This window comes from Tamandua tetradactyla, chromosome 24 (genome assembly GCF_023851605.1).
Source record: "Tamandua tetradactyla isolate mTamTet1 chromosome 24, mTamTet1.pri, whole genome shotgun sequence".
NCBI classification, from domain to species: domain Eukaryota; kingdom Metazoa; phylum Chordata; class Mammalia; order Pilosa; family Myrmecophagidae; genus Tamandua; species Tamandua tetradactyla.
The window spans coordinates 53,986,896-54,012,567 of record NC_135350.1 but is presented as its reverse complement, the minus strand read 5'-3'; the positions used below and the strand labels follow the sequence as shown (position 1 = coordinate 54,012,567).

At 36.1% G+C, this 25,672-nt stretch overlaps 2 protein-coding genes and 1 pseudogene across 3 annotated transcripts in view; 2 read left to right on the top strand and 1 right to left on the bottom strand.

Moving 5' to 3' along the window:
- RCHY1 (ring finger and CHY zinc finger domain containing 1) overlaps window positions 1-4,074 on the bottom strand; it is a 34,360-nt gene extending 30,286 nt beyond the window's left edge. The window contains exon 1 of the mRNA XM_077143157.1: window positions 3,524-4,074. Coding sequence (XP_076999272.1) covers window positions 3,524-3,613 — 90 coding nt within the window. The 5' untranslated portion in view covers window positions 3,614-4,074. The remainder of the gene's footprint in view (window positions 1-3,523) is intronic.
- Window positions 3,721-18,421, top strand: THAP6 (THAP domain containing 6). 2 transcript variants are annotated; one of them, XM_077143158.1, is made up of 5 exons: window positions 3,721-3,848; window positions 4,759-4,861; window positions 6,546-6,753; window positions 9,713-9,838; window positions 15,755-18,421. In XM_077143158.1, the coding sequence occupies exons 2-5, from the start codon at window positions 4,782-4,784 to the stop codon at window positions 16,007-16,009; spliced, it is 669 nt and encodes a 222-aa protein (XP_076999273.1). In that variant the 5' UTR covers window positions 3,721-3,848; window positions 4,759-4,781; the 3' UTR covers window positions 16,010-18,421. The 2 variants fall into 2 exon arrangements, with proteins under 2 accessions (XP_076999273.1, XP_076999274.1); XM_077143159.1 differs by having other exon boundaries at window positions 3,754-4,369.
- A 4,644-nt stretch (window positions 18,422-23,065) lies between these two features.
- Window positions 23,066-24,277, top strand: LOC143668377 (translation initiation factor eIF2 assembly protein pseudogene; annotated as a pseudogene).
- Window positions 24,278-25,672: the final 1,395 nt, after the last annotated feature.

The following is a 25,672-nucleotide window of genomic DNA, read 5'->3' as shown; positions in this document are numbered from 1 at the left end:
CATTTCCAATGGCCTTGTTCCCCAATCCTCCTCAGCCACACATTCTCACAGTCATACAGTAGAACAGTGATTCTCAAACGTTTTGGTCTCAGGACTCCCCAAAGCATTTGTTTATGTGGAATGTATCTATTTACATTTATTATATTACAAATTAAAACTGGTAACATTTTCTTAAATATTTATTGCTTTTTTTAAAAATAACAATAACAAATTCATTACATATCAATATAAATAACATATTGTAATGAAAAACAACTATATTTTCCAAACATCAGATGGATTCTTTTATCTGCTTCTGAATTCAATCACTTATGTTGTTTCCAGTTGAAACATGTGAAGAAATTCTGGCCTAATAAAAATATGTAATTGAAAAAGGGAAAAGTATTTTAATAAAAGCTTTTTCTGATAATGATGGATATTCTTCTCTGATACTATACCAAAACTCAACAAATTTTAAACTTTTAAAGTTAGTTGCAGCTTGGAACCTGAAATCATATCATGAACTTTTCTTCCTCTGTTATATTAATATCCATTGGTCTAGCTTGCACTTTGAATGGATCTTTTACCCATACATAAATCTGAGTTAAGAAGATCTTCCAAATGTTTACAGGCCAACACACAATATCAAGAAATCATATTTTTTACTATCACTACCCATCTCATCAAAAAAGGTTTGTGTTACTGAGAAGCTTTTAAACTCACAATAGATAACACAAATTTTCCAAAGTTCTAATTTTTGTGTGAAAGTACAAATTTTATCACTGGAAAAAATATTGTCAATTGTTTTCCTTAAAATGACAGTCTCCCTTTCTTTTTGAGAAAATGTCTGCTGATTACCCAAGTCTAAATAACCATAACTCTTTGAAGTAAAAAATGTTCAACTAGATCATATCACAACTCAACCTTTCTCAAGAAAGTGCCTTTCTCAAAAGAACCATCGAATTTTAGTTTGCTGAAGTACTTGATGAAACAGAATACTAAAAAAGGTTTGTACTCACGGGTTGAGATTGGATAAAATTAATAATTTTATTGCTCCATTGATGTCATTTGTAAGTGAAACTGGCTTTCTTTCAACTACAGGTATATACAGTTCACTGCCACTGCCTTGAATTGTGGCAAGGTGCCAAGAACTTTACTCATCACTGCTTTTGCACTATCAGTACAGATGTTAACACTGGAAAAAAAAATCTTAATATTAACACAAAAATATTTGGAATACTCAGACCCCCTGAAAAGGCCTCAAGGATCCCAGAAGTCCATTCATCATTTGGCCAGCTACTCTAGACAAAGAACTGCACCCTCTTTGTATCTCAATTTCAAAAACAAAATTCTCAAATCACTACCTCCTATCTTTCTAACGAATCTAACTCCCTGTCCTTTCCCTCTACATATTCACCTAGCAAAACCCCAATCCTGGTTAAATACAGCTCTCTTCTATACAACCTGTAGAGAAGCAACTGAAAAGGGCAAGGAAAAAAGCACCTCCCACCAAACTGACTGGTCTCACTTTGAAGTGATAAGCACTAATAAAAGCAGCCCCTTACTACCATATTACCCTAGCAAATTCTCATCCTTCTAGAGTCTAGGACCTAGATGATTACATCTTCGCTCTCTTCAAGCCTCTAACACCTATTCCCTCCTCCTTATACTTCTGCTTTCCTTATTTTACTAAGAAAACAGAAGTAATCAAAAGAGAATTATCTACACATCCTCCCACAAACTCTATCAACCTACTTGCAAATGTACCTTGTACTCTGCCCTGCCTTCCGTTACAAAAAGTCTACAGTCCATGCTTTCATGTATGATCAATTCATATATGAAATCCTATCCCCCCTTTGGTTACTCAAGGACAGTGTTTCTAAAGTGGTCCCCTCTCCCCCCTGAATTATAAAATGTTCTAACTTTACTAGATCGTCCCAAGATTATATATACATGCTGCAGTGTTTCCCAATTTAAAGAAAAAAAAACCCTATGATCCCTTATCTCCCATCATCTACAGCCTCAACTTTTTTGCTCTTGCTTGCAGCAAAACTCCAAGAACAGTAGAAAAGCACTATCTCCAGTTCATCTCCTCCCATTCCCCCCAAACCTACTTCAATGAGGCTTTATCTCCATCGCTCTACTGAAACTCATCATCAAGATCACCAACAGCATCCTCTTTGCCAAATTCAGAAGTCAATCTTAAAGAGCTCATCACTCCCTCCTTGAAATTCTTCACTTGGCCACTAGTAATTAAGGAAAGGGCTAAAAAGCTCAATAGTCAAGTACCTAAGTGCTATGAAAAACAGATCTACTCCTGTGATTTCTGATGAAATTGGGGTGGGGCTGTGGTTGGATAAGGACAGGATGTTGAATTCCGTTTTAGACCTTGAGTTTGAAATAACACAATATTTCAGTAGAAATGGAATCATAAGGATGCATTCAATTTCCTTACTCAATACCTGGTGACTTATCCAGTGTAGTGGTGCAATGTTCAACAAAAGCATGGCCTACAGAAAAGGCTTTAGCACAGAAAAGGCCTTAGGTAGATCTAACAAACCTGAGACTACTAATTCCTTCCAATGATTAGTTAGTGGGTAACAGGGTTGACTGGTGAAGTGAAATGAAAAAAATAAATGGCAGTAATGATGGTAGCCTACATTTACTACTCTCTTTCTCCAGAAAATGCACCCTGCTAAACACATACATACCTTTTTTATGAAGCAGGAACCTCATCATCCCTGCTTCACAACAAGGCACTTATGGAACAGCTAGCTCAAAATCATGAGCTAGCTACTAAGGAGCTGAACTAAGATTTGGGGATAGAGTTGTGTGACTCAAGAGCTCATGCTTCTTAAGCAAAATTTATATTCTGCCTTTACAAGAAAAATCAGGAAACCTCAACTGGATGGGTGCCAATTTTAAAAACTCTTGATTGACCAGGAAGTTTGTTGAAAGTAAACAGCAAATGTAAAAGTTCATGTAAGATCGTTTCCTATACATAGTTTCCTATTTAATGTCAATTACAATTACACGTTTGTCTTCCTATTCACAAACAAATTTTCTTCTTGGCAGGATAAGGCTTACTATTGACTTTAAAATGAAGCCTGCGAAACTGAAAAAGTTCTTTACTACAGGAGCTGAAATCGTATTCTAATTTTCCACCTGCTTATTCCCTTTCCATTATTTCATCATACTGAAGACAGTCCTGGGGAAAATTCAGCACAGGCCTAGGCTGCCTCAGTCTACTTCCAGCAGCAAAAGACAAGTAAACCCATTGCTAAAGTGCCCGATGTACAAGCCCAGGCTCTTCCGAAACAAGAAAGGGCTTTATTTGCAAAATACAAGGGTGAAAAGGGTGGGACCTAGAGCAGCCTTGCCAAGGGCATGCTCCGCAGCAGGAACCCAACTCGAGGTGGGAGAGAAGGTCTCCTGACAAACAGCGCTTCGTCAAACTTAAGCCCAAATCTAATCTTCTTGCCCAGTCCGCCCATAGCCCAACCCGGCGGAAGTTCGTCGGGGAACAACCCATTAAAGCCATCACCTTCAGGAGACATCCTCTGTCATAGTGCTCGCAGCCCCGCCGCCCTTGCTCTTGGCCGCGGGCGCCATCTTCCCTCGCAGTGGCCGCCATCTCCTCCACCTCCCTTCACACTCCACGGACCCTCACCGCAGGATGAAAGCCACGCCCAGAAAGCGAGCGCCGCTCTTGCACACCCCCTCCCGGCTACAGCAGCCAGTGGAGCCAAAATGGCGGCTGATCACGTGACCCGGGGCAGCCGGATTTCCGGTTTCCGGGACGACGGGGCGGAAGCTAAGGAAAACGCAATCTCTGTCGCGGATGTTAGTCTCTGCCTCCGCTGCTAACGGTAATAACGCTTAGGTTGCCTCTTCTTTTTTCCCCCGTCGTTACCCGCCTAAACCCCGAGGCGTGGTTCGGAGCGAAGAGTATCGCAGCAGCGCAGACACGCCCGCCGGCCCTTGAGGAAGGGCACAGTACAGCCACATCGGCATCTGTGACTGGGCGACCCTCCCTCTGTCCCTCGAGCAAAGGGCGGAGCTCGGCCAGCCGCCGAGCCCCTAACGCGTACGGGCGCACGAGCTGGTGATGGAAGCCGCGGCGCTGAATAGAGCTTCGATTCGCGTCTCCCTCGGAACAGTGAAGCTGGTCCTCGTCCCCGTTATTTGCTCTTCATTCATTCAAAATATGTATTACCTTTTGCTATGTGCCAGTCACCAGATAAGCCGTGGGGATAAAAAGTGAGGAAAAAAAACAGACACGCCCCCATGCTTTCATGAAACTCACTGACTGGTGGGGAGAAAGACATTAATCAGAGAATCACTGGAATTAAGTGTAATATTACAACTTTTAGAATGCTGGGACGGAGAGGTATGTGTTCTATGAAAGTGCATTAGAGGGGTCCGACTTAATCGGGGTGGTGGGGAAGGTTTCCCCGAGAGCTAAAGGATGAGTAGTGATTAGTGTGCCAGGTGTGTGCAAAGGCCTTGTGGCAGAAGGGAACATGGTGCCCTTAAGAACAGGAGACCTGTAAAATTGAAATCATATGCCTCGGGGCCATAGCCAAATGTGACTCCTTTTTAAAGAGGTAAGCCCCGGGAAAAACTTTATCAGCAAAGCTGCCTGGTGTTGGGAGAGAATAATTTCCTTTGGCTTTCTAACATGATATATTCATGTTTCTTAAAGCATTCTGGAAAAGGTAAATATATTCTTCCTTAGCTTTGAAGTTACTAACTCGTACCATTTTAATTGTCTTTCAGTTCTTTTATGAGTTGCTAAAATCATGGTGAAATGTTGCTCGGCCATTGGATGTGCTTCTCGCTGTTTGCCAAATTCCAAGTTAAAAGGACTGACATTTCACGTGTAAGATTTTACTGTAGTTAACAAAGTACTTTTGACTGTTAGAAAAAGCAAAAGACAGTTCAACTTAAGTCTTCAGTTTTTCATTTAATTCTGAAATCCTTACTGAATAACCTGTATAGTTAAGTTTGCAGTGGCAGTGATACCCTTGCACTTTTATCATTTAGTTAATGTTTATGATACCTGCCAAGGTATCAGAGTCTGGTTAACAAAATATATCAAACCCACGTTTGCTATTATTTGCATTTTTCCATACCTTCAAAGAAATTCAGTGTTGTTAACATGTAGTTTACTGTCTGAAAAAAGGATCCTTGCCAAAGTATATTTGAGTTAAAAAATAAAGCTTGGGCGGGCCGCGGTGGCTCAGCGGGCAAAGTGCTTGCCTGCTATGCCGGAGGACCTCGGTTCGATTCCCGGCCCCAGCCCATGTAACAAACAAACAAAATACAATAAAACAAGAAAATGTTTAAAGATGTTTCCCTTTCTTCCTCCCTTCCTTCCTTCCATCCTTCCTTCTCTCTGTCTTTCCTTCCCTTCCTCCCTCTTTAAAAAAAAAAAATAAAGCTTAAGTTATAAAGAAAAAAGATATATTACATGTTCAGAACAAGGGTTCTTTAGCTGTATTGCAGATAAATCATTGCTCCTAATTTAGAATTTTTGCCATCCTCCTAACAACAATAGAAGATGAATAGTAAGATTTAATAATCATTCATTGGATAAAGGTTTATTTCACTACTTTTGTACCAGCCATTATTGTATGTGCTAGAAAATACATACATGCTAACTGTTTTGCTAGGTATTCAGAAATCAGAAACAATTGTGTAGATGTCACTTAATGTGAATTGTCTAGAAGTAAATTCGTAGAGATAGAAAGTAGATTAGAGGTTAATGAGGGAACTGGGATAGGGCGAGTTACTACTAAAGGGTACAGGGTTCTGTTTCAGGTGATGGAAAAGATCGGGTAATGGATGGTGATGATGTAGCCCAACATTGTAGAGGTAATTAATGCCACTGACTTGTACACTTAAAGATGGTTAAAATAACAAGCTGTGTTTTATATGTTCACAATAAAAAAATTTTTGATGAGTGTGTATACACCCTACTTTTTTCAAAAAAAGATTTGATCCAGTTTGGAAAATTGGAAAAGATATGGTCATTGCCCTCTAGATTTCTGAAAGTAGTTGTAATCTCTAGAACTCCAAACCCTGCAGATATAGTCTTCATTTATTTGCTAAACATTTATAGAAATGCTGTATACTGAGTGCTATACTAAGCAACTTTCTCATGCTGATGGAAGAAAGTATAAGGGGTCCTATTCATCAGTGATGAATTCTAGATCTCTTCAGATAGGAAAAGGCCCAAGTGATATTGTTTATTATCTATAGATGAAATAACCTTCATTTGTTGATCTTAGTATAAGATCAACAGATGTTAAATATCTTTTGAAACTTCTCTTCCTCATAATATGAGAAGAATTGAAATGAGAGTCATATCTGAAGCAGGATTAGCAGAATACTCTAGATATTAAAACTGAAAGTTATGAAAAGATTAATCATTGTGGTTTCCTGAATATTGCAGTTCCCAAAAGTAATAACAAACTAGTTAAAGATATTTAGTCACAGTTGAATTAATAAAAGTATATATATAAATAGTGTTTGATCTTTTGATATTTTGTATTTTTTTCTAGATTTCCTACAGATGAAAGTATCAAAAAAAAATGGGTATTAGCAATGAAAAGACTTGATGTGAATGCTGCAGGCATTTGGGAACCTAAAAAAGGAGATGTGTTGTGTTCAAGGCACTTTAAGAAGACAGATTTTGACAGAAGTGCTCCAAATATTAAACTCAAACCAGGAGTCATACCTTCTATCTTTGATTCCCCATCTCACTTACAGGTTTGTTCATGAAATACTGCTTACCAGCATTACTCAATTTTAGCTCGAGTCATGATTTGGTATTAAGCAGGTTGGCTTCTTCACCCTAGGTAACTCTCCTGACTTCATATACCTGAAAATATATTTGCTACCAGAAATTATAGACTGATTGATTGGTTACCACACTTGATTCCAGGGTGGTAAATTCAGGGAGCATCTGTGGGTTCCCACAACAGTGGTAATAAGGCCTCCATTAACAAGTATCTCTTTCCTGACAGCTGGAAATAGGGAGGTAGTCCAGAGTGTACCTGCTCCTATGTGGTCTCTCTCACTTGGTCATATGGTAGTGCCTGAGTAAGTAGAGATTGTGCCTCACTTTCTTCCATATTAATAAGCGTGCAATATCTTGTGCGGGTTCCACTAAAGGTTTTTTCCCCCTACCAGCAAATTGTCGTCTAGCTCTAATATTAAGAGGACCTTAAGAAATGTGGCCATAATAAATCAAATAAACCATAAGTTACTAACCTTCAATGAAATAGTTCCTTATAACAAAGAAATATATTCATTATAGGAACTCAGACAATAAGCAAAATAAGAAAACAAAAATTAACAATAATCACATAATCCAAAGATAATACTGTTAATACTTTGATGTTCCAATCATTTGTGTGTGTGTATGTATAAATTCATCTAGAGTTCTATATAGATTTGCTTTTCTTTCTTCCTTCTTTTTTTAAACTTAATAATAGCTAACATTTATATGGTGCTTACTGTGTGCCAGGCATAATTCTAAGCACTTATACATATTAAGTCATGTAATCCTCACAGTAACCTGTGTGAGGTAAATACTGTTATTACTCTCATTGTACCACCTGAGGAAACTGAGGCCCAGGGAGGTGAAATGCCTTCTTCAGGATCATACTGTTATTAAATGGGAGAGACTAGATTTGAACCCAGGCATTTTGGCTCCATATTTTACTACTATTTTCCATGGTCTTAAATATTTTTCAACAATAGCCCTCAAACTTTAGTCTACATAAAAATTATCTAGGGAGCTTGTTTAAAATGTAAAATCCTGTTTCCCACTTCCAGATAATCTGATTCAGTAAGTTTGGTGTGGGGTCCAGGATTCTGTACTTTTTAACAATACCCTAAAGTGATTATGACACAGATCTGTAGATCACATTATATGGAATATCAATTTGTTAAGTAAACTTTGTATTGTAGTATGACATATGTACAGAAAATGCATACATTATAACAGTACAGATGAATAATTTCACAAAGCAAATATACTCATGAAACTTCCCTTAACCCAAGATATAGAATATTACCAGTGACTCCCAAAACCCTCATACTCCTTCCCAGTTACTATACCTTACTATATCCCCAAAAGTAACTATCATCCTATCACCATTGATTACATAAATGGAGAATACACCATGTTTATAGTATGTACTCAGAGTTCTCTCCCTCAACATTTTATGAGGTTTATCCATGTTGTGGTAGTCCATTTATTTTCCTCTCCATTGTATAAATTAAAACTTTTCCATTCTGTTGATATATATTATAGTTAGTGCAACTACCAACATTTTTGTCTCTTTTGGTGCACTTATGAATACATTTCTATAGGGTGTATGTATACATTTCTGTTAGAGTTGGAATTCCTGAATCCTGTGGATGTATGTGTTCAACTGAGTAGGTATTACTGTTGACTTCTAAAGTGGTTTTACAAATTTATAGTCCCACCCTCAGCAAATAAAATTTCCTCTGGTTTCACATCCTTGCCAGCACTTGGTGGTGTCACTTTTATAGAACTTTTTAAATGGCATCCTATGTATGAAGAATAGTTTCTGTAACCAATCCTCACTATTGCACATTTAGGTTATCATCTTTCACTATTTTAAATAGCACCATGATGAAATTATTATAGCTTTATCTGTATATTTCCTTGAAATAAAATTGCTGGTTCAAAGATTATATGCATTTTTAAGGTTTTTGCTTTTGTTTCAAATCTCCAGAAGCCCCCCAAAAGTTTATACCAATCTACTCCCTTGCTAGCTGTACGTAAGCATGTCTGTCGACTCTAACACTTGGAATAAGTTTTCTTTTAAACTTTGCTAAAATTGATAGGTGAGATGGCATTCTATTATTTTGATGTATCTTTGAATACAAGTGAGTTTCTACATTTTTTCATGTTTTAATTGGACATTTCTATTTCTTTGAGTTTCTTATTAGATAATCTTCTATTTTCATCTTTATCTTGCTTGTTTGTAAAATATTGTATATTGAGGATTTGAATCATTTAACTGTCATCTAAGCTCGAGTTAATTTTGTTTGTTTTTAATTCTAATTAAGAGTTTTATTTCTTTTTTATGTAGTCAGTTCTAATTTTTTCTTATTGTCTGATGTTAGCTTTCCCCACTATATAACTTGTTCCTATATTTTTTCTGGTTCCTGTAGTTTTCATTCTTACATTTTCATACATGTGAACTGCATTATGGCTTTTTATATGTAAAGAAAATAACTTTGCTTTTTTAGTAAACTTTTACATCATGATTTGTATAGCCTTTCCCCACTTCTTTAAAAATGCCACTTTTATTTTATCCTTTTTTCAAGAGACAAAAATGTTTGCTATGTCTCTTTGATCTATTTCTACATATTCTGTCTAGTCCTAGGAAAGTAACACACTATTTTACTATCATTACTATTTAATGTGTTTCTGATATCTGGCAGGACGTATCAAGCTTCATTATCAGTTTTGTGTTTTAGGAAAATTTGTGTTTCCAGATGAGTTTTAGAATTGTTTTTGGAAAATTCCTTTAAAATAATCATAGTGGGATTTGAAATTTACTGACATTTAAAAGCAATTTCTATTAAAGATATGTAATACTTACTTGACTACACAAAATAAGAAGGAATAAAAATTTAAGAAAGGATAGAAGTAACTATAATGATTGTTATTAACTATTCTTGACAGGGGAAAAGAGAAAAGCTTCATTGTAGAAAAAACTTCACCCTCAAAACACTTCCAGTCACAAACTACAATCACCAGCTTGTTGGTGCTTCCTCATGTTTTGAAGAATTCCAATCCCAGTTCATTTTTGTAAGTAAAATTACTTCCTAAGGTAATGTTGATACTTTTAAGATGAGTAGGTCATCTTCAGTAGGATCTAACTCTGCAGAATCATATCTAAAAACTAGGCATTTAAATATTTGAAATTTTTTTCAATATGTAATGTCCAAAAATGATATTGATTCCCAGGGTCGTTATAATTTATATCTGTATAATAATAATGTAGAGGTAGTTAATTCTTTGGTTGCATGTTTAGTTTGAAGGATGGTTACAAACAGGAATGTTTCTATCAAGAAAATGCAGTAATTAATTCCTCCCTTTAGGTACTATATTTTTTATATGGAAATAAGTAATAAAAATAGATGTCTTGTGGTATTCTTGAAGAATAGTCATACACATACAGAGTATTCAAGTTTGCATTTATCTATTCTTTGCTTGTTGATGTTAGAACCAGGCCTGAAATCCAGCTGTGTTTTACTGTCTTAATTATTGAATCTTTATAATAATTCTTTATTATATCATTTTTTTATTAGAGAAGTTGTGGGTTTACAGAACAATCATTCATGAGATACAGGATTCCCATATACCTATTATTAACGCTTTGCAGTGCACATGTAGTGCCTTTGTTACAATTGATGAAAGCACATTTTTATAATTACATGTTAATTATATAGTCCATGGTTTAACTTAGGGTTCACTGTTTGGGTAGTGCAGTTCCATGGATTTTTTTTTTTTCATTTTTATTCTATTACCATATGTAATAATTCTTGAAATCAGGTAGTGTTAATCTTCCAGTTTTGTCCTTTTTCAAAGTTGTGTTGTTATTCTTGGTCCTTTGCATTTTTATATGAACTTTAGAAGTATTTTGTCAGTTTCTATGAGAGAGCCTGCTGGAATTTTGACTGGGATTGTGTTAAATCTATAGATTAGTTTGGTAAGAATTGATGAATCAACAATAGCAAATCTTTCAACCAATAAATTTGATATATGTCTCCATATATTTAGATCTTCTTTAACTTTTCTAAGCCATCTGTTGTAGTTTTTGGTGTATAGGTCTTTCATATCTTTTGTCATATATCTCCCTAAGTATTTCATATGTTTGGGTTTTATTATAAATGGTATTGTTTCATTTGCTGCTAGCATATGGAAATAATAATTGATTTTTGTATGTGGTTCTTATATCTGGCAGACTTGGTAAACTGATGTTTCAGTTATAGTAGCTTTTTAAAAAATTATCAGATATTCCTCACAGATAATCATGTTCTCTTTGTGTAAAAACAGCTTTAATTCTTCCTTTCCAACGTGGATACCTTTCATTCTTTTACTTGCATTGATACACTAGCTAAATCCTCTAAGCTATATTGAATAAAAGTAATGAGAGCTGATATCCATGCCTTGTTCCTCATTTTAAGAGGAAAGTACTCAGTCTTTCACTATTAAATATGATGGTAGTATAGGTCTCCATAAATGTCTTTCATCGGGTTGAGGAAGTAATCTTCTATTCCTACTTTGCTGAGAGTTTTTATCAGGAATTGCTGTTAGATATTATCATGTGTTTTTTCTGTATCCATTAAGGTGATCATCTGGTTTTTCTTTTTTAGTTAGGTAATATGATGAATTGTATCAATTGATTTTTGACTATTAAACCAATCTTGTATTTCTGCTCTACTTCCTGATATATACTGTTGTTTCAAATCTGTTAAAATTTTGTTTAGAATCCATGCTTCTATGTTCAAGAGTATATTGGCCTGTAGTCTGTCTGATTTTGATAATGTTGGCCTCAAAGAATGAGTTGAGAAATATTTCTTCTTTTATGATTTTCTGAAAGAGTAAGTGTAAAATTAGTATTATTTCTTCAAAAATATTTGGTAGAATTCCTCAGTGAAGCTATACGGGCCTGGATTTTCTTTGTGGGAAAATTTCTTGGTAGTTTGTGTCTTTCAATAAATTTGTCTATTACATCTCAGTTGTCAAATTTATTAGCTTAAAATTATTCATAACATTCCCTTATCATCTTTTTAATAGCTGTAGAATCTGAAAGATATCACCTCTCTCAGTCCTGATAGTGACAGTTTATTTCTGTTCTGTTTTATTGCTGATTAGTCAGAGACTAGAGATTTATCAGTTTTATTGATCTTGTCAAAGAACTTCTCTCGTTGATTTTCTCTATTTTCTTTTCATTTTCTATTTAACTGATTTCTACTCTGATCTTTATTATTTCCTTTTTCTACATACTTGAGTAAAATTTGCTCTTCCTTTTATAGTTCCTTCAGGTGGAAACTGAGGTAATTGATTTAAAGTTTCTTCTTTTCTAAAGTAGGCATTTAATAATAGTAATTTCTCCCTTGCTTTAGCAGAATTCCACAAATTAAATATGTTGTGTTTTCATTTTCGTTCCATTTAAAATACGTTCAAATTTCTGTTTTGATTTATTCTTTGACCCATAGATTATTTAAGAAGTGTGTTATTTAGTTTCCAGATACTAGATTTTTCAGATATCTATTATTAATTTCTAATTTAATTGTGTTGTCCGAGAATATACATTGTATCACTTGAATCATTTTAAATTTGTTGCGACTTGTTTTATAGCCCAGAATATTGTTTATCTTTGTAATCGCACTGTGTGCATTTGTAAAGAATGAGCATTCTGCTGGTATTGGCTGGAATGTTCTATAAAAGCCAGTGAGGTCAAGTCGTCTGATAGTGTTGCTCAGGTCTTCTTAGGCCTTACTGCATTTCTGTGTACTTGTTCTATCAGTTATTGAGAGAGGGGTATTTAATTAAATCCCCTACTAAAATTGTGTTTTTGTCGTATTCTCTTTGCAGTTATTTTATTGCAGCTTATATTTTGCAGGTCTATTATTTGGCACATAAACATTTAGGATTATTATGACTTTTGATAAATTAACCCCTTATTGTTAAGAAATTACCTTCTCTGTCCCTAGTAATATTCTTTGCTCTGAAATGGACTTTGTCTGAAGCCATATGCCCACTCCAACTCTCTTTATATTAGTATTAACATGATATATCTTTCTCTGTGTTTTTTTACTTTCAATCTATTTGTGCCTATTCATATTTGAAGTGTGTTGCTTTTAGGCAGCATATTCATTTGAGTCTTACTTTTTTTCCTGTAATCCAAATTTCTCCTTATTAATTATTTAGACAATACACTTATGATTATGGATATGATTAGATTTAAATCTGTCATCTCCCTATTTCTTTATTCCTATTTTCTTCTTTATCTGCCTTCCTTTGGATTCATTGAATAGTTTTTTAGGACTCATTTTATCTGCTTTTTTACTCAACCAGGTGTAATTCTTCGGTGTGTTATTGAAGTAATTGCTTTTGAGCTTATAGTAGGCATTTTTAACTTATCAAGTGATATTATGCCACTTCACCTATAGAATAAAAATCTTACAACAGTATACTTTCATTTTTCTTCTCCCAGTACCTATGCTATTGTTTTCATACATTTTACTTTTATATATGTTATAAACACCATATTTCATTCACAGATTCTTGTTTAAGTAGTAAATTATCTTTTAAAGGGTTTTAAATAATAAGAAAAATATCTTATAATGTATATAAGTAGTTACCATTTCCAGGGCTTCTCACTCTTTGTCTAAATTCAGTTTCCATCTGGTGTCATTTTCCTTCTGCCTGAAGGACTTCCTTTAACGTTTCTTATGGTGCTGATATGCTGGGGATGAATTCTTCCAGTATTTGTAAGTCCAGAAAAGTCATTATTTCATCTTTGTTATTGAAAGATATTTTCACCAGATATTAAATTCTAGGTTGTCGGTTTTGTTTTGTGTTTTAGTACATTAAAGATGTAGCTCCACTATTCTCATGTCCATTGTTTCCAATGAGAAATCTACTCTCATACTTTCTTTATCTCCAATACTTAGCACCTTTTACCCTTTGGCTAGTTTTAAGGTTTTCTTTTTTTTCCACTGGTTTTGGCTCATTTAAATATTATTTGCCTTGCTTTCATTTTTTTCATGTTTCTTAAGGGTTTTCTTGGGATTTGTTGAGCTTCTTGATATGTGGATTTATAGTTTTTATCAAATTTGGAAATTTTCTGGCCATTATTTCTTTAAATATCTTTTTTCTATCCCAACTTCTCTCTCCTCTCTTTCAGGGATTCCAATTACATGTATATTAGCATGCTTGATTGTTTTGCAGCTCACAGATGCTCTGGTTTTTTTTTTTTTAGTATTCCTTTTTCTCTCACTTATTCTGAATTGTTCCTATTGCTTTAGTTTCATGTTCACTAATCTTTTCTTCTGAAATGTGTAATCCACCACGAATCCCATCATTTTGTAGTTTTTATTACTATATATTCTGTTTGAGTCTTTTTCATGTCTTCCATGTTTCTATGTAACTTTTTGAAAATATGGAATACAGTTTTAATAACTTTTTAAATTCCCTTATCTGCTAATTTATATTAGTTCTGGTTTGGTTTCCATCGCTTGATTTCCCTCTTATTATAGGTCGTATTTTCTTCTTTTCATGCCTGGTAAATATTCAGTGTTACACCTTGTGGATTTTACCTTGCTGGATGCTGGATATTTTTGTATCCTATAATCTCAAACTTTGTTCTGAGATACAGTTAAATTACTTAGAAACAATCTGATCCTTTCAGATTGTGCTTTGTTAGGTAGGACCAGACAAGACAGGTGCTAAGGCTAGGGCTAATTACTCACCCTCCTGAAACAAGACCCTCTTGTATACTCTACCTAATGCCTCATGAGTCTTGGAATTTCCTAATCTGGCTGTTAAGAATAGGCACTATTCCTAGCCATCTGTGAGCATGGAGCTTTTGTAATCTTTTGGGGTGGTTCTTTCCTAAGCCTCAGGTAATTTCTTTAACACACATGCACTGATCTTACTCAGCAGAATACTCAAGGAGGGACCTTCTGAGGAACTCCAGAATTCTTTCTCTGTGCAGCGCTCTCCTCTCCAGTACTTTGTCTTTTGAACTCCAGCCACCTTGATCTCCCTAGACTCTCTGGACTGTCTCCTCAACTCATTCTGCCAAGTTCTCCCTAGGTTTCCTGCTTGCACTGTGACCTGAAAACGCTTTCAAGGCAGTAAGCTAGGGAGATCATAGGGCTCACCTTGTTTGATTTCTACCTCTCACAATCATGCCTTCCTTGCTGATGTCCATCTTCTTGGAAACTGTTTTTATGTTTTGTCTGTGTTTTGGTTCTTTTAGTTGGAGAGTCTGTCAGGTCTCTGTTACTTCATCTTGGCTAAAAGCAAAAGTCCTCTCCACTAATTTTAATATTAAATAACAACTTATAAAAATTATTTTTAAGTACCTTTATAAGATATATGAGTGTTATTTTCTCTATTTTCAAATGTAAAAAAAATTTAGTACCCAGCAAAGTTATGTACAATCTAATAAATATTGAGAGGAGTAAAATTATCTCTTTAAAATTGCAAGGCCAGAATCTTCTCTTAAGTCATAACACCCTGCCTGAGGACCTGCCCCTTGTGCTTTCTTCCTGTCATCCCTTTTAAAGTGAAAAATTCAACAAAATAAAATAACTTAAAGTTAAAAAAAGTTAAGAATTTAAATATGTTTGATAGGTAAATGTTAAGCTTAACAGTTCCACACTTAAAGAATTGAACTGTATAATCAGTGACCATGCCATATGTTCATAGCAGGTAACTACCTCCAGATGAGAAGTGCTCTCTTCCATAATATTCTGCACTCCTCATATATACCTAGTTCTAGAAAAAGAAGGGAGGCCCTAGGCACCCTAAATACTGCTCCTTCCCCATCCTCTTCCTAGGTTCTTTTACCACTAACTATTATAAATAAGTAACTTAAAAGTCTTTTCTAACCGTAGTAAATGAACGAACAGTTGAGACCTAGTTATAAGCTTTTATCTCACTCTTTGTCTATCTGGTTTAATAATTTGGTGTTTATATTTTTAGGAACATAGCTACAGTGTAATGGACAGTCCAAAGAAACTTAAACATAAATTAGATCATGTGATCAGCGAGCTAGAGGATGCCAAGGAAAGCCTGCGGAATGTTTTAGACCGAGAAAAACGATTCCAAAAGTCATTGAGGAAGAAAATCAGGGAATTAAAGGATGACTGTCTCATCAGCCAAGAAACAGCAAATAGACTGGAAGCTTTCTGTTGGGAGTGTTGTCAGGAGAGTATAGAACAAGACTATAGTTCATGAAATAATTTCATGTTATGTTCTACATAAAATTGACATTGGTACGGCTTTTTAGAAAATAATTCTCATTTAACATCACTAAATAATATCTGTCATTTAGAGTATTTCTTTGGATCATCTGGAGCAAAATACATTATAGTCATTATCCAAACTTTTCCAAAGAAGTGCAGAAATTTGTGCTAGTTATCATGTGTTTGTGTAGCTTGTGACAATTATGTTTTTATAAACCTATACTAGTGCCAGGTCAGTATTATAAGGGGTTAAACAGGCAAGAAAATTTCACAGGACTAAAAAACTTATCAGGTCAGCCACATTGTTATAGTGTGGTAGGAACAAGACATTTCTTCAGCAGCATCAGATTTTTGGCTTTAAAGGCGTACCTTTACTCATAAATGCTTTGTGGTAAGTACATTACATTTTATCTTAAATGTATTCTGTTATAAAGTAGAATTCATTTATAGCATATGTCCATCTTGGATCCAGTCCAGGGTGCTTTATTTATCCCACTAAAGGATCCCTTTACAAGATACCCCAGAGTACTGACCCTGAGAATAGCACATAGTAAAAATCCGTTGGCTCTTAAAGGTTTCAGAGCCATGTAAGAAGATTGATCCTTCACGATGTCTCAGTTTTTCAGTATAATGCATCATTCTTTCTTACTAGGAGCACTATGGAAGAAAACTAGAATGGCTTTAAAAACAAAAAAGCGCCATAAATCTCATTTTTAAATGGTTGATTACTGTGGCAGTTCTCCTGAACATTTTGTTTCATGAAATTTCATCATGAAGAAATATCTTTAAACTCTGAATGCCATTAACAGCTGAATACTTTCATTATTGTTTTGTATTTTACAGAAAGTTTTTGCTGACATAAAAAATAAAAAATGTAGAAGAAAACATTGAAGATTAGTGATTGTAGCACTTCCAGTTGAAATAGGAATTAGAGGAAGGGTTATAATATTGCCCTTTAATTAGCAGAGTGGATTACTGTCCCAGAGCTTTTATTTAGGGAAATAGTTAAGTAAAACAGCAGCTGTAGACTAGATTCTTACTGAATATTCAGAAGAATATCTCTTAGCTATTTTCAGATTTGTCCAAATGTTGGAAATTAGCTTTTCTTCTAATTTCTCACTAAAAGCAACTCAAATAAAGAGTCATAAATACTATGGATTTTTAAAAAGAAAGTGATTAGCCAAAGCCACATTCTCCTTTGAAGCACATGTATGTAGATGAACTTCATTTAGAAGTCCATGCTGTAGTAGTTAGAATTTGAGTATCGGTTGTCTCAGTGTATTAACGTCGAATGAATTGTATTCCATGCTAATTTGTTCATTGTAATTTTACTTGTGATATAGTAATATCAGTAAAGTTGTGGTCAAAGAATTTTTTTGTATTTAAGAATTTTCTAAGTTTTTATGCATGTAATATTTTTATGTAGGATTCCAAACCTTCCCTCTAAATGGAATTATACCCACAATTTAAGATCAACATTGTGCTAAGAGGAAATCACTTAGGTTATATGTTTTTAATACTTTAAAAAAAAGTTCTCCATAGCTATCCGTTATTTCTTTTAGTTTTGAATTTGTATCGGAGACACTAATGGGAAGTTTGGGTGTGATCTTAGTTTTTATGTAGATGTAGATGTTTGTCATATAAATGGAGACTTTTCTGTCAACCTGTTTGGGGGTATATAATTAATTCAGTTCATGGAGAAAAGTAAGAGGATTGATACAAACAGAATATATCCAAAGTCTAGCTCTCTACTGTCTGGTTTCCAAGAATAAATTCACAGTTTCTGCCTCTATCACAATTGCTACAGTCAGTTTTGCTATTTGTGTTCATAGTGAACTTGACCTTTGTCTTTTTTCTCATTGGATCTAGTAGTACTAAAAGATAGGTAACTGTGGGGAAAATTGGTATCATCAAGGAGAAATGGTTACCAATAGAAATGTAACATAGGCCTCTTCTCACCTACCTCCCCAAACAAAGGCCTGAACACGAGTAGATACCTCAGTCCTCTGCTCCCAGGGATTCCATCCTAGTCCAGGGCAGACCTGTCCCATGAATAGACAGTTCATCTCCCATCCAGGGGTTCCTCAGGCAGCCAAGGCTGACGTAAGGATTTTACTTTCCTTTAAACATTACAGTGGACTCTGGATCTGGAAAAAGCTAATATACCAGTTCAACCCCAGAACCGAACCAGCCAAAGTGGGTACAAATGACTTGGCAAGGCATTTTTCTCTATATCAAGTTTAAATTTGAAAATAGACTTTGGTTGCTAAAGATAATCACAATTATTCCATAGTCTTTAATTTAAGAAAAGACTGAAATGTATTAAGTATATTTATTATGGAAATAATAGAGGGGTGAAGAATAAATTATATATTTGCAAAAATAAAAGATCTTCAGAAAACTATTCTATGTGCTTATTTTCTCCTTGCTTGCTTTTTTTTTTTTTTTTTTTTTTTTTGACATGGCAGGCTCTGGGAATCGAACCTGGGTTTCTGGCATGGCAGATGAGAATTCTGCCACTGAGCCACCATTGCCTGCCCTCTATGTGCTTTTTTACCTTCAATTATTCAATAAAATGAGCAGTGAGAAACAAAAGAGTATGTATTCAGTGTTTTTGCTTTAATTTCTTGTGTATCATTTCCCTTTCCCAATAACTCTAATTTCATAGAATCTGCTAGGTTAGATGACACAATATGTGCCTGCTTCAGAGCCCTTGGCTGATATGGGCCCTACTCAGAGCTGCAGGCTTTCATGTGACACAGTACATAGGTGAGCAGTATTCTCAGGTGTGACACAGGCTGCCTCCATAACTCAAAGAGGCCTATCAGACATTGTGCTTCTTTCTTTATGAGAAATGCAAGAGATGCAAGTTGTAATCATTTGTCTCTTAGCTTAAAGAGATGTCCTAGCGTGCCCCAGATCACTGTATACCTCTCAAAATTTTACTGATACGGTGGGCCTCTGAATTTCATAGGTTTTATCTTTCACCCTCTGGAACACATGGACTTTATCAAGGCCTCAGATTTACTAGTCAATTCTTGCTTATCCCATTGGATTAACATAATCCATTGACATTGTGAACTAAGTGATCTTCTGTGTAATCTCTTACCTGGTCTAGGTATATTTTGACTATATTATGACAGAAGCAGGAAAATTAACATAGCCTTGGAACAAAACTGTACATGGATACTGTTGTTCATTCCATGAGAATGTGAACTGTTTAAAATCCTGTTTTCTAAAGGGGGTGGAAATGCATGTACCCACAGGTCCATGTATACATGGCCATGTTAATATGCTTTAGAAAAGATATCACATATGTTATAGCAGCTGCAGTCAGGGCTATTAGTTGGATTTGCCCTAGTAATTATCATAGGTCTCTCATTCTGCAGGATCTGTCTAAATTTTGCAGGGGCCAGAATAGTGAATTAAATAGAGATATGATGGGATCACCGCTCCTGCATCCCTTATGTCTACAAAGTTATGGCACCTTTGCCAACCCCATGGAAAGTTCTATGCATAAAAGACTTAACATAGCAGACCTGAGATATCCTTAGAAAGACCAGCTTACAAGATGCAAGTTCTTGGCTGGCATCTGGGAACTTGCATATTTGGAGGGTTCCCACAATTCCCTAACTGATAAGACTGTCTCACTATGTTTAAACTGTTTGTACAAATAATGTGGTTTATGCTGAACACCTGCTTTACTTCTCAGAGTCCGGAATTTGGGAACATTCCCAGCAAAGGGTGCCTGCATAGTAAGCCCCCAGTAAAAACTTGGACACTAAATCACTAATGAGCTTCCCTGGTAGACATCTCTTTGTGTATATTGTCATAGTCTGATGCTAGAGGAATCATGTCCTGTTTGGCTACACTGGGAGAGAACTCTTGGAAGCAGTTACCTTGTTTCCTCTAGACTTTGTAGTTTATACCTTTTCTTTTGCTGATTTTGCTTTTACTTTGTATCCTTTTGCTGTAATAAATCTTAGCCATGAGTACAACTATTTATTGAGTCCTTAGAGTACTTCATGAAAATTAACAACCCCCAACATAGATAGCCCTCCAAAATTTTCCCTAGTTGGAGCACAAAAACTGGGTCTCTATGCCCCTGCATGACCAATCACTGGATGTAGACTGTCCCAGGGAGAAGGCAGGCCCTTGGACAAGGCAGCTCACTTCAACTGAGGTAATTTCCTAAGACAGCTGATAGCTGAGGGCTATCTGGTGGCTGCACCTCCAGCAGTTGGAAGAAGTCCTTTATTTTTGATGGGGTTCTCAGTGGCATATCAGAATGTCCATTCCTTGTCCAAAAACTCATTAGATTTCACTCCTCCATTCTACATTAACCTAGAATTCCTCTCTATACCAATGCTCTTGTTAATAAACAAGTTAGTGATGCCAACCAAATCCAAAGTAAAACTGCTCTGCAAATCCCTCTTCTGATGGATTTCCCAAAGATACGTCTGTTTGCACTGACATATAAGTTGTGGACTTATAGTTTATAATATCTTTGAACTTTTCGTTTTTAATTCAACACAAAGTCTGGATAAAGATAGAAAACAGGAGATATGCTGGTATGATAACAAGATAACCCGGAAAACCTGTCCAGACACCTAAAAAATATGCCTGCAAAGTATTTTTAATGGACCTGTCTCTTATTTAAAACTTTTATCCCCTAGTGTCTCTAAAAATATCCTCATTCTTTCTATCTAAAGTGAGTCTTGGCCTCATGCAATGACCACCAGATCAGAAATGATGTCCGATGTTTAGCTTCTAGTATATATATTTTTAATATATCTATAACATCTTCCAGACACTGGAATCCATCCAGGTCCCTACACTGATGACTCACAAATTTCAATGTCCAAACTCCATTTCTATTAATTATACATCCTTAACATCTCTCAGATCCAGCCCTTTCCCCATTCCATTGCCAGGACTATTGCCGAAATTTAAATCCTTGTTTCTTTACCTTGTTTACTACAATGGACTCCTTGATCTCCCTGTCTCCTACCTACCTACAGATGGGACTTTCCAAAATGCATACATACATAATCACATTAAACATAAGTGGCCTAAACTTTCCAATTAAAGACAGATTGTGAGACAGGATAAAAAAGCAAGACCCAATTATATGCTGGCTACAGATAGTCACATTAAATATAAAGATACAACTGAATTAAAAGGATAGGAAAAAATGTCATGTTAAACTAGTCAAAAGAAAGCAGGAGTGGCTATATTAATAATAGACAAAGGAGATTTCAGATCAAAGAATATAAACAAACAGTGGGAGTCATTTCATAATGATAAAAGTGTCAATCAAGAGGACTTAACAATCCTAAATATTTATGTGCCTAAAAATAATGCTTCCAAATATATGAAACAAACACTAATAGAACTTCAGGGAGAAATAGATAAATCCACACAGGAGTTGTTAAAAGTATGAGCATAGAGCTGTCTGGGTGAGAGGATCATGGTCTGGAAAATCTCGGGGATCATCAAAATGAGTGGAAGTTGTGGTAGGCAAAATAATGAACCCTTAAAGATGCCCCTGTCCTTATCCCCAATACCTGTGAATATGTTAACTTATGTGGTAAAAGGGAGTTTACAGATATTATTAAATTTAGAAGACCCAGTTTCTGTCCTCCAAGAGGCTTCAGACTAGTAAGAAGTCCCCAAAATTGGGAGCCCTACTTTCTGCATATGCTTTCTGCTCTAAAAAATAAATTTATATATGTATATATGTTGCAAAATCTGTAATCCGAGGATTCTAAAGAGTTCAGCCATCTATTTCAGGTGGATGTGTTCTTCAATTCTACCTAATACCTCACTGTGCACTGCTTTATTGGACAACACATGTGCTCAGTAGGTCTCAGACCACGACATCTTCAGGTTTAAGTGTTTGAGTCTCATTTACTTGATACTCAGGCACATAGAGAAGTTTTCAGAGCAACACATTTTTTATGTAGTAATCCATTGAGTGTACTACTTTCTAAACCCCTTACACTATTGTAAGATGAATAAAATGAAAGCATTCACAGTCTCCAGGACACAAAAACATGTAACAAATACAGAGAAATGTTGCCATGGAAGAAGGTGAGGAGACTATGAAACTAACAGAGCCTCAAAGTTCCATAATAGAATATCAGTGCATAAGTGTGGGCACTTTTAAAATTCTGTCCCAAAACCTGGGTTCTGTTAGCATCCTACTCAGATGTGAGAGTAGGAGACAAACCATTTGAAAGAGAACCAAACAGTTCAAATCCTGTGCCTGCCCCTTTGTTACTGGGTCAAATCACTGAACTTCTCTAAGCAATTACAAAATAAAAACGATAGCTTTTTCACAACAGGTTTGCTATCAGAACACAGGTGTCATGAAAAACATTGCTTTATCTTAAGCCAAAATGGAAAAGGAAAAGACTTATTTCAACACTGTCATTATTGGACATGTAGATTCAGGCAAGTCCATCATGACTGCCCATCTGATCTATAAATGCGGTGGAATTGACAAAAGAACCGTTGAAAAATTTGAGAAGGAGGCTACTGAGATGGAAAAGGGGTCCTTAAATTATGCCTGGGTCTTAGATAAACTAAAAGCTGAATGTGAGCGTAGTATCACCATTGATATCTCTCTGTGGAAATATGAGAACAGCAAGTATTATTTGACTATCATTGATGCCCCAGGACACAGAGGCTTTATTAAAAACATGATTGCATACATAACATTGCTAAAAGAAATCAAAGGAGATCTAAATAGGTGGGAACACATTCCCTGCTCGTGAACAGGAAGGTTAAATACAGTTAAGGTGTCAATTCTCCCCAAATTGATCTACATGTTAAACACAGTACCAATCAAAATTCCAACAACCTACTTTGAAGATTTGGAAAAGTTAATTACCAAATTCATCTGGAAGGGAAAGAGACCCCGAACAGCTAAAAGCATCCTAAAAAAACACAAGAATGAAGTGGGAGGATTAACATTCCCTGACTTTAAAACCTATTATAAAGTCAAAACAGCATGGTAACAGGAGCCCAGGGTTCTGGACGGTGGCAGCGGCAGAGGCTGGAGGATGAAGAAGGAGCAGGTGCTGCACTGTAAGCTCTCCACATGGTACCCTCTTTTCCGAAGTCTCACGATCAAGAGTGTTATTCTTCCACTTCCTCAGAATGTGTAGGAATATTTACTTGATGATGGAACTCTGGTTGTTTCAGGAAGGGAAGATCCACCAGCACGTTGTGGTGGATGAGACAGGCAGGCAGTGATGATGAGACAGAAGAAATACAGTGGTCAGATGATGAGAACACAGCCACCCTCACAGCACCAGAATTTCCTGAGTTTACCACTAAAGTCCAAGAAGCCATTAACTCCCTGGGGGGGGTAGCGTATTTCCTAAACTTAACTGGAGTGCCCCAAGGGATGCATACTGGATAGCAATGACTAGTTCTCTGAAATGTAAAACGCTCAGTGACCTCTTTCTGCTGTTTAAGAGCTCTGATTTCATCACTCGTGATTTCACTCAAGCATTTACTCACTGTACTGATGATTCCCCAGATCCTTGTGTGGAATATGAGCTTGTTCTTCGAAAATGGTGTGAATTAATTCCTGAGGCTGAGTTCCGATGTTTTGTCAAGGAAAACAAGCTTATTGGTATTTCTCAAAGGGACTACACACAATACTATGACCATATTTCTAAGCAAAAGGAAGAAATTTGCAGATGCATACAAGACTTTTTTAAGAAACACATACAGTATAAATTCCTAGATGAAGACTTTGTGTTTGATATATAGAGAGACTGTAGGGGGAAGGTGTGGCTAATTGCTTTTAATCCATTTGGTGAAGTCACAGATTCACTACTCTTTACTTGGGAAGAACTGATATCTGGAAAAAACTTAAAGGGTGATCTTAGTGAAGGAGATGCCCTTGAACAGGACTCCCCAGCCTTCCATTGTACCAACAGCGAAGTTTTAGCACAGCCCAGTCCCTATCTGAGTTACCGGCTGCCCAAGGATTTTGTAGACCTCTCTACTGGTGAAAATGCCCACAAACTCATTGATTTTCTTAAACTGAAAAGAAATCAGCAAGAGGATGACTGATTGGGGTGCCAGGTCAAGAGTGAGCTACGAGGAGGACATCGGCACGTCAGGGATGCTGTCTGCCTACCACAGCTTCCTGTCAACCATGGCTGAAAGTTTGGGGCAGGCAACATGGAAATCAGTAGCTTTTTCTAGTCATGTATATTCAGTGGGAAGAAAATGGAGAGACTTTGCTACTTGTAAAAAATAACATAATAAATAGATCTTAAGCCTAGGAAATTAAAAAAAAAAAAAACAGCATGGTACTGGTACAAAGATAGAAGCAATGACCAATGGAATCAAATCGAGAGTGCAGAAATAGACCACCAAATCTATGGTCAACTGATTTTTGACAAGGCCCCCAAATCCTCTGAACTGGGACAAAAATAGTTTTTTCAATAATTGGGCATGGAAGAACTGGATATCAATAGCCAAAAGAATGAAAGAGGACTCCTATCTTGCACCCTACACAAAAATTAACTCAAAGTGGATCAAACACCTAAATATAAGAACTAGCACCATAAAGCTTCTAGAAGAAAATGTAGGGAAACATCTTCAAGACTTAGCAATAGGAGGTAGCGTCCTAAACTTTACACCCAAAGCACAAGCAACAAAAGAAAAAGTAGATAAATGGGAACTCCTCAAAATCAAGTGCTTCTGCACCTCAAAAGACCTTGTCAAAAAGGTGGAGAGGCAGCCAGCTCAATGGAAGAACATATTTGGAAACCACATATCAGACAAAGGTTTAATTTCCTGTATATGCAAAGAAATCATACAATTCAACAACAAAAGAACAAACCACCAAAATATAAAATGAGCTAAAGGTATGAGTAGGCACTTTTCTGAAGAGCAAATGCAGATGGCTCAAAAGCACAAGAAAAGATGCTCATTTTCAATGGCTATAAGGGAAATGCAGATCAAGACTAAATTGAGATACCAACTCACACCTATAAGAATGGCTGCTAATATCAAGGGATTGAGAAAAACCCTACAATGAGCTGAGACCCACCATCAAGGGATTGAGAAAATCCTCTCAACCAAAAGGAGGAAGAGTGAAATAAGACAAAGTGTCAATGGCTGAGAGATTCCAACCAAAGTCAACAGGTTATCCTGGAGGTTATTCTTATGCATTAAGTAGATATCACCTTGTTATCTAAGAGGAAATGGAGAGGCTGAAGGGAACTGCCTGAAAATGTAGAGCTGTGTTCCAGTAGCCGTGTTTCTTTTTTTTACATGGGCAGGCACCGGGAATCGAACCCGGGTCCTCAGGTATGGCAGGCAAGCACTCTTACCTGCTGAGCCACCATGGCCCACCCTATGTTTCTTGATGATGATTGTATAATGGTGTAGCTTTCACAGTGTGACTGTGTGATTGTGAAAACCTTGTGTCTTATGCTCCTTTTATCTACCTTGTCAACAGATGAGTAGAACATATGGAATAAAAATAAATAATAGGGGGAACAAATGTTAAAATAAAAAAAAAAGAATGGCTGCTATTAAACAAACAGGAAACTATAAATGTTGGAGAGGATGTGGAGAAACTGGGACACTTATGCAGTACTGGTGGGAATATGTAATGGCGCAG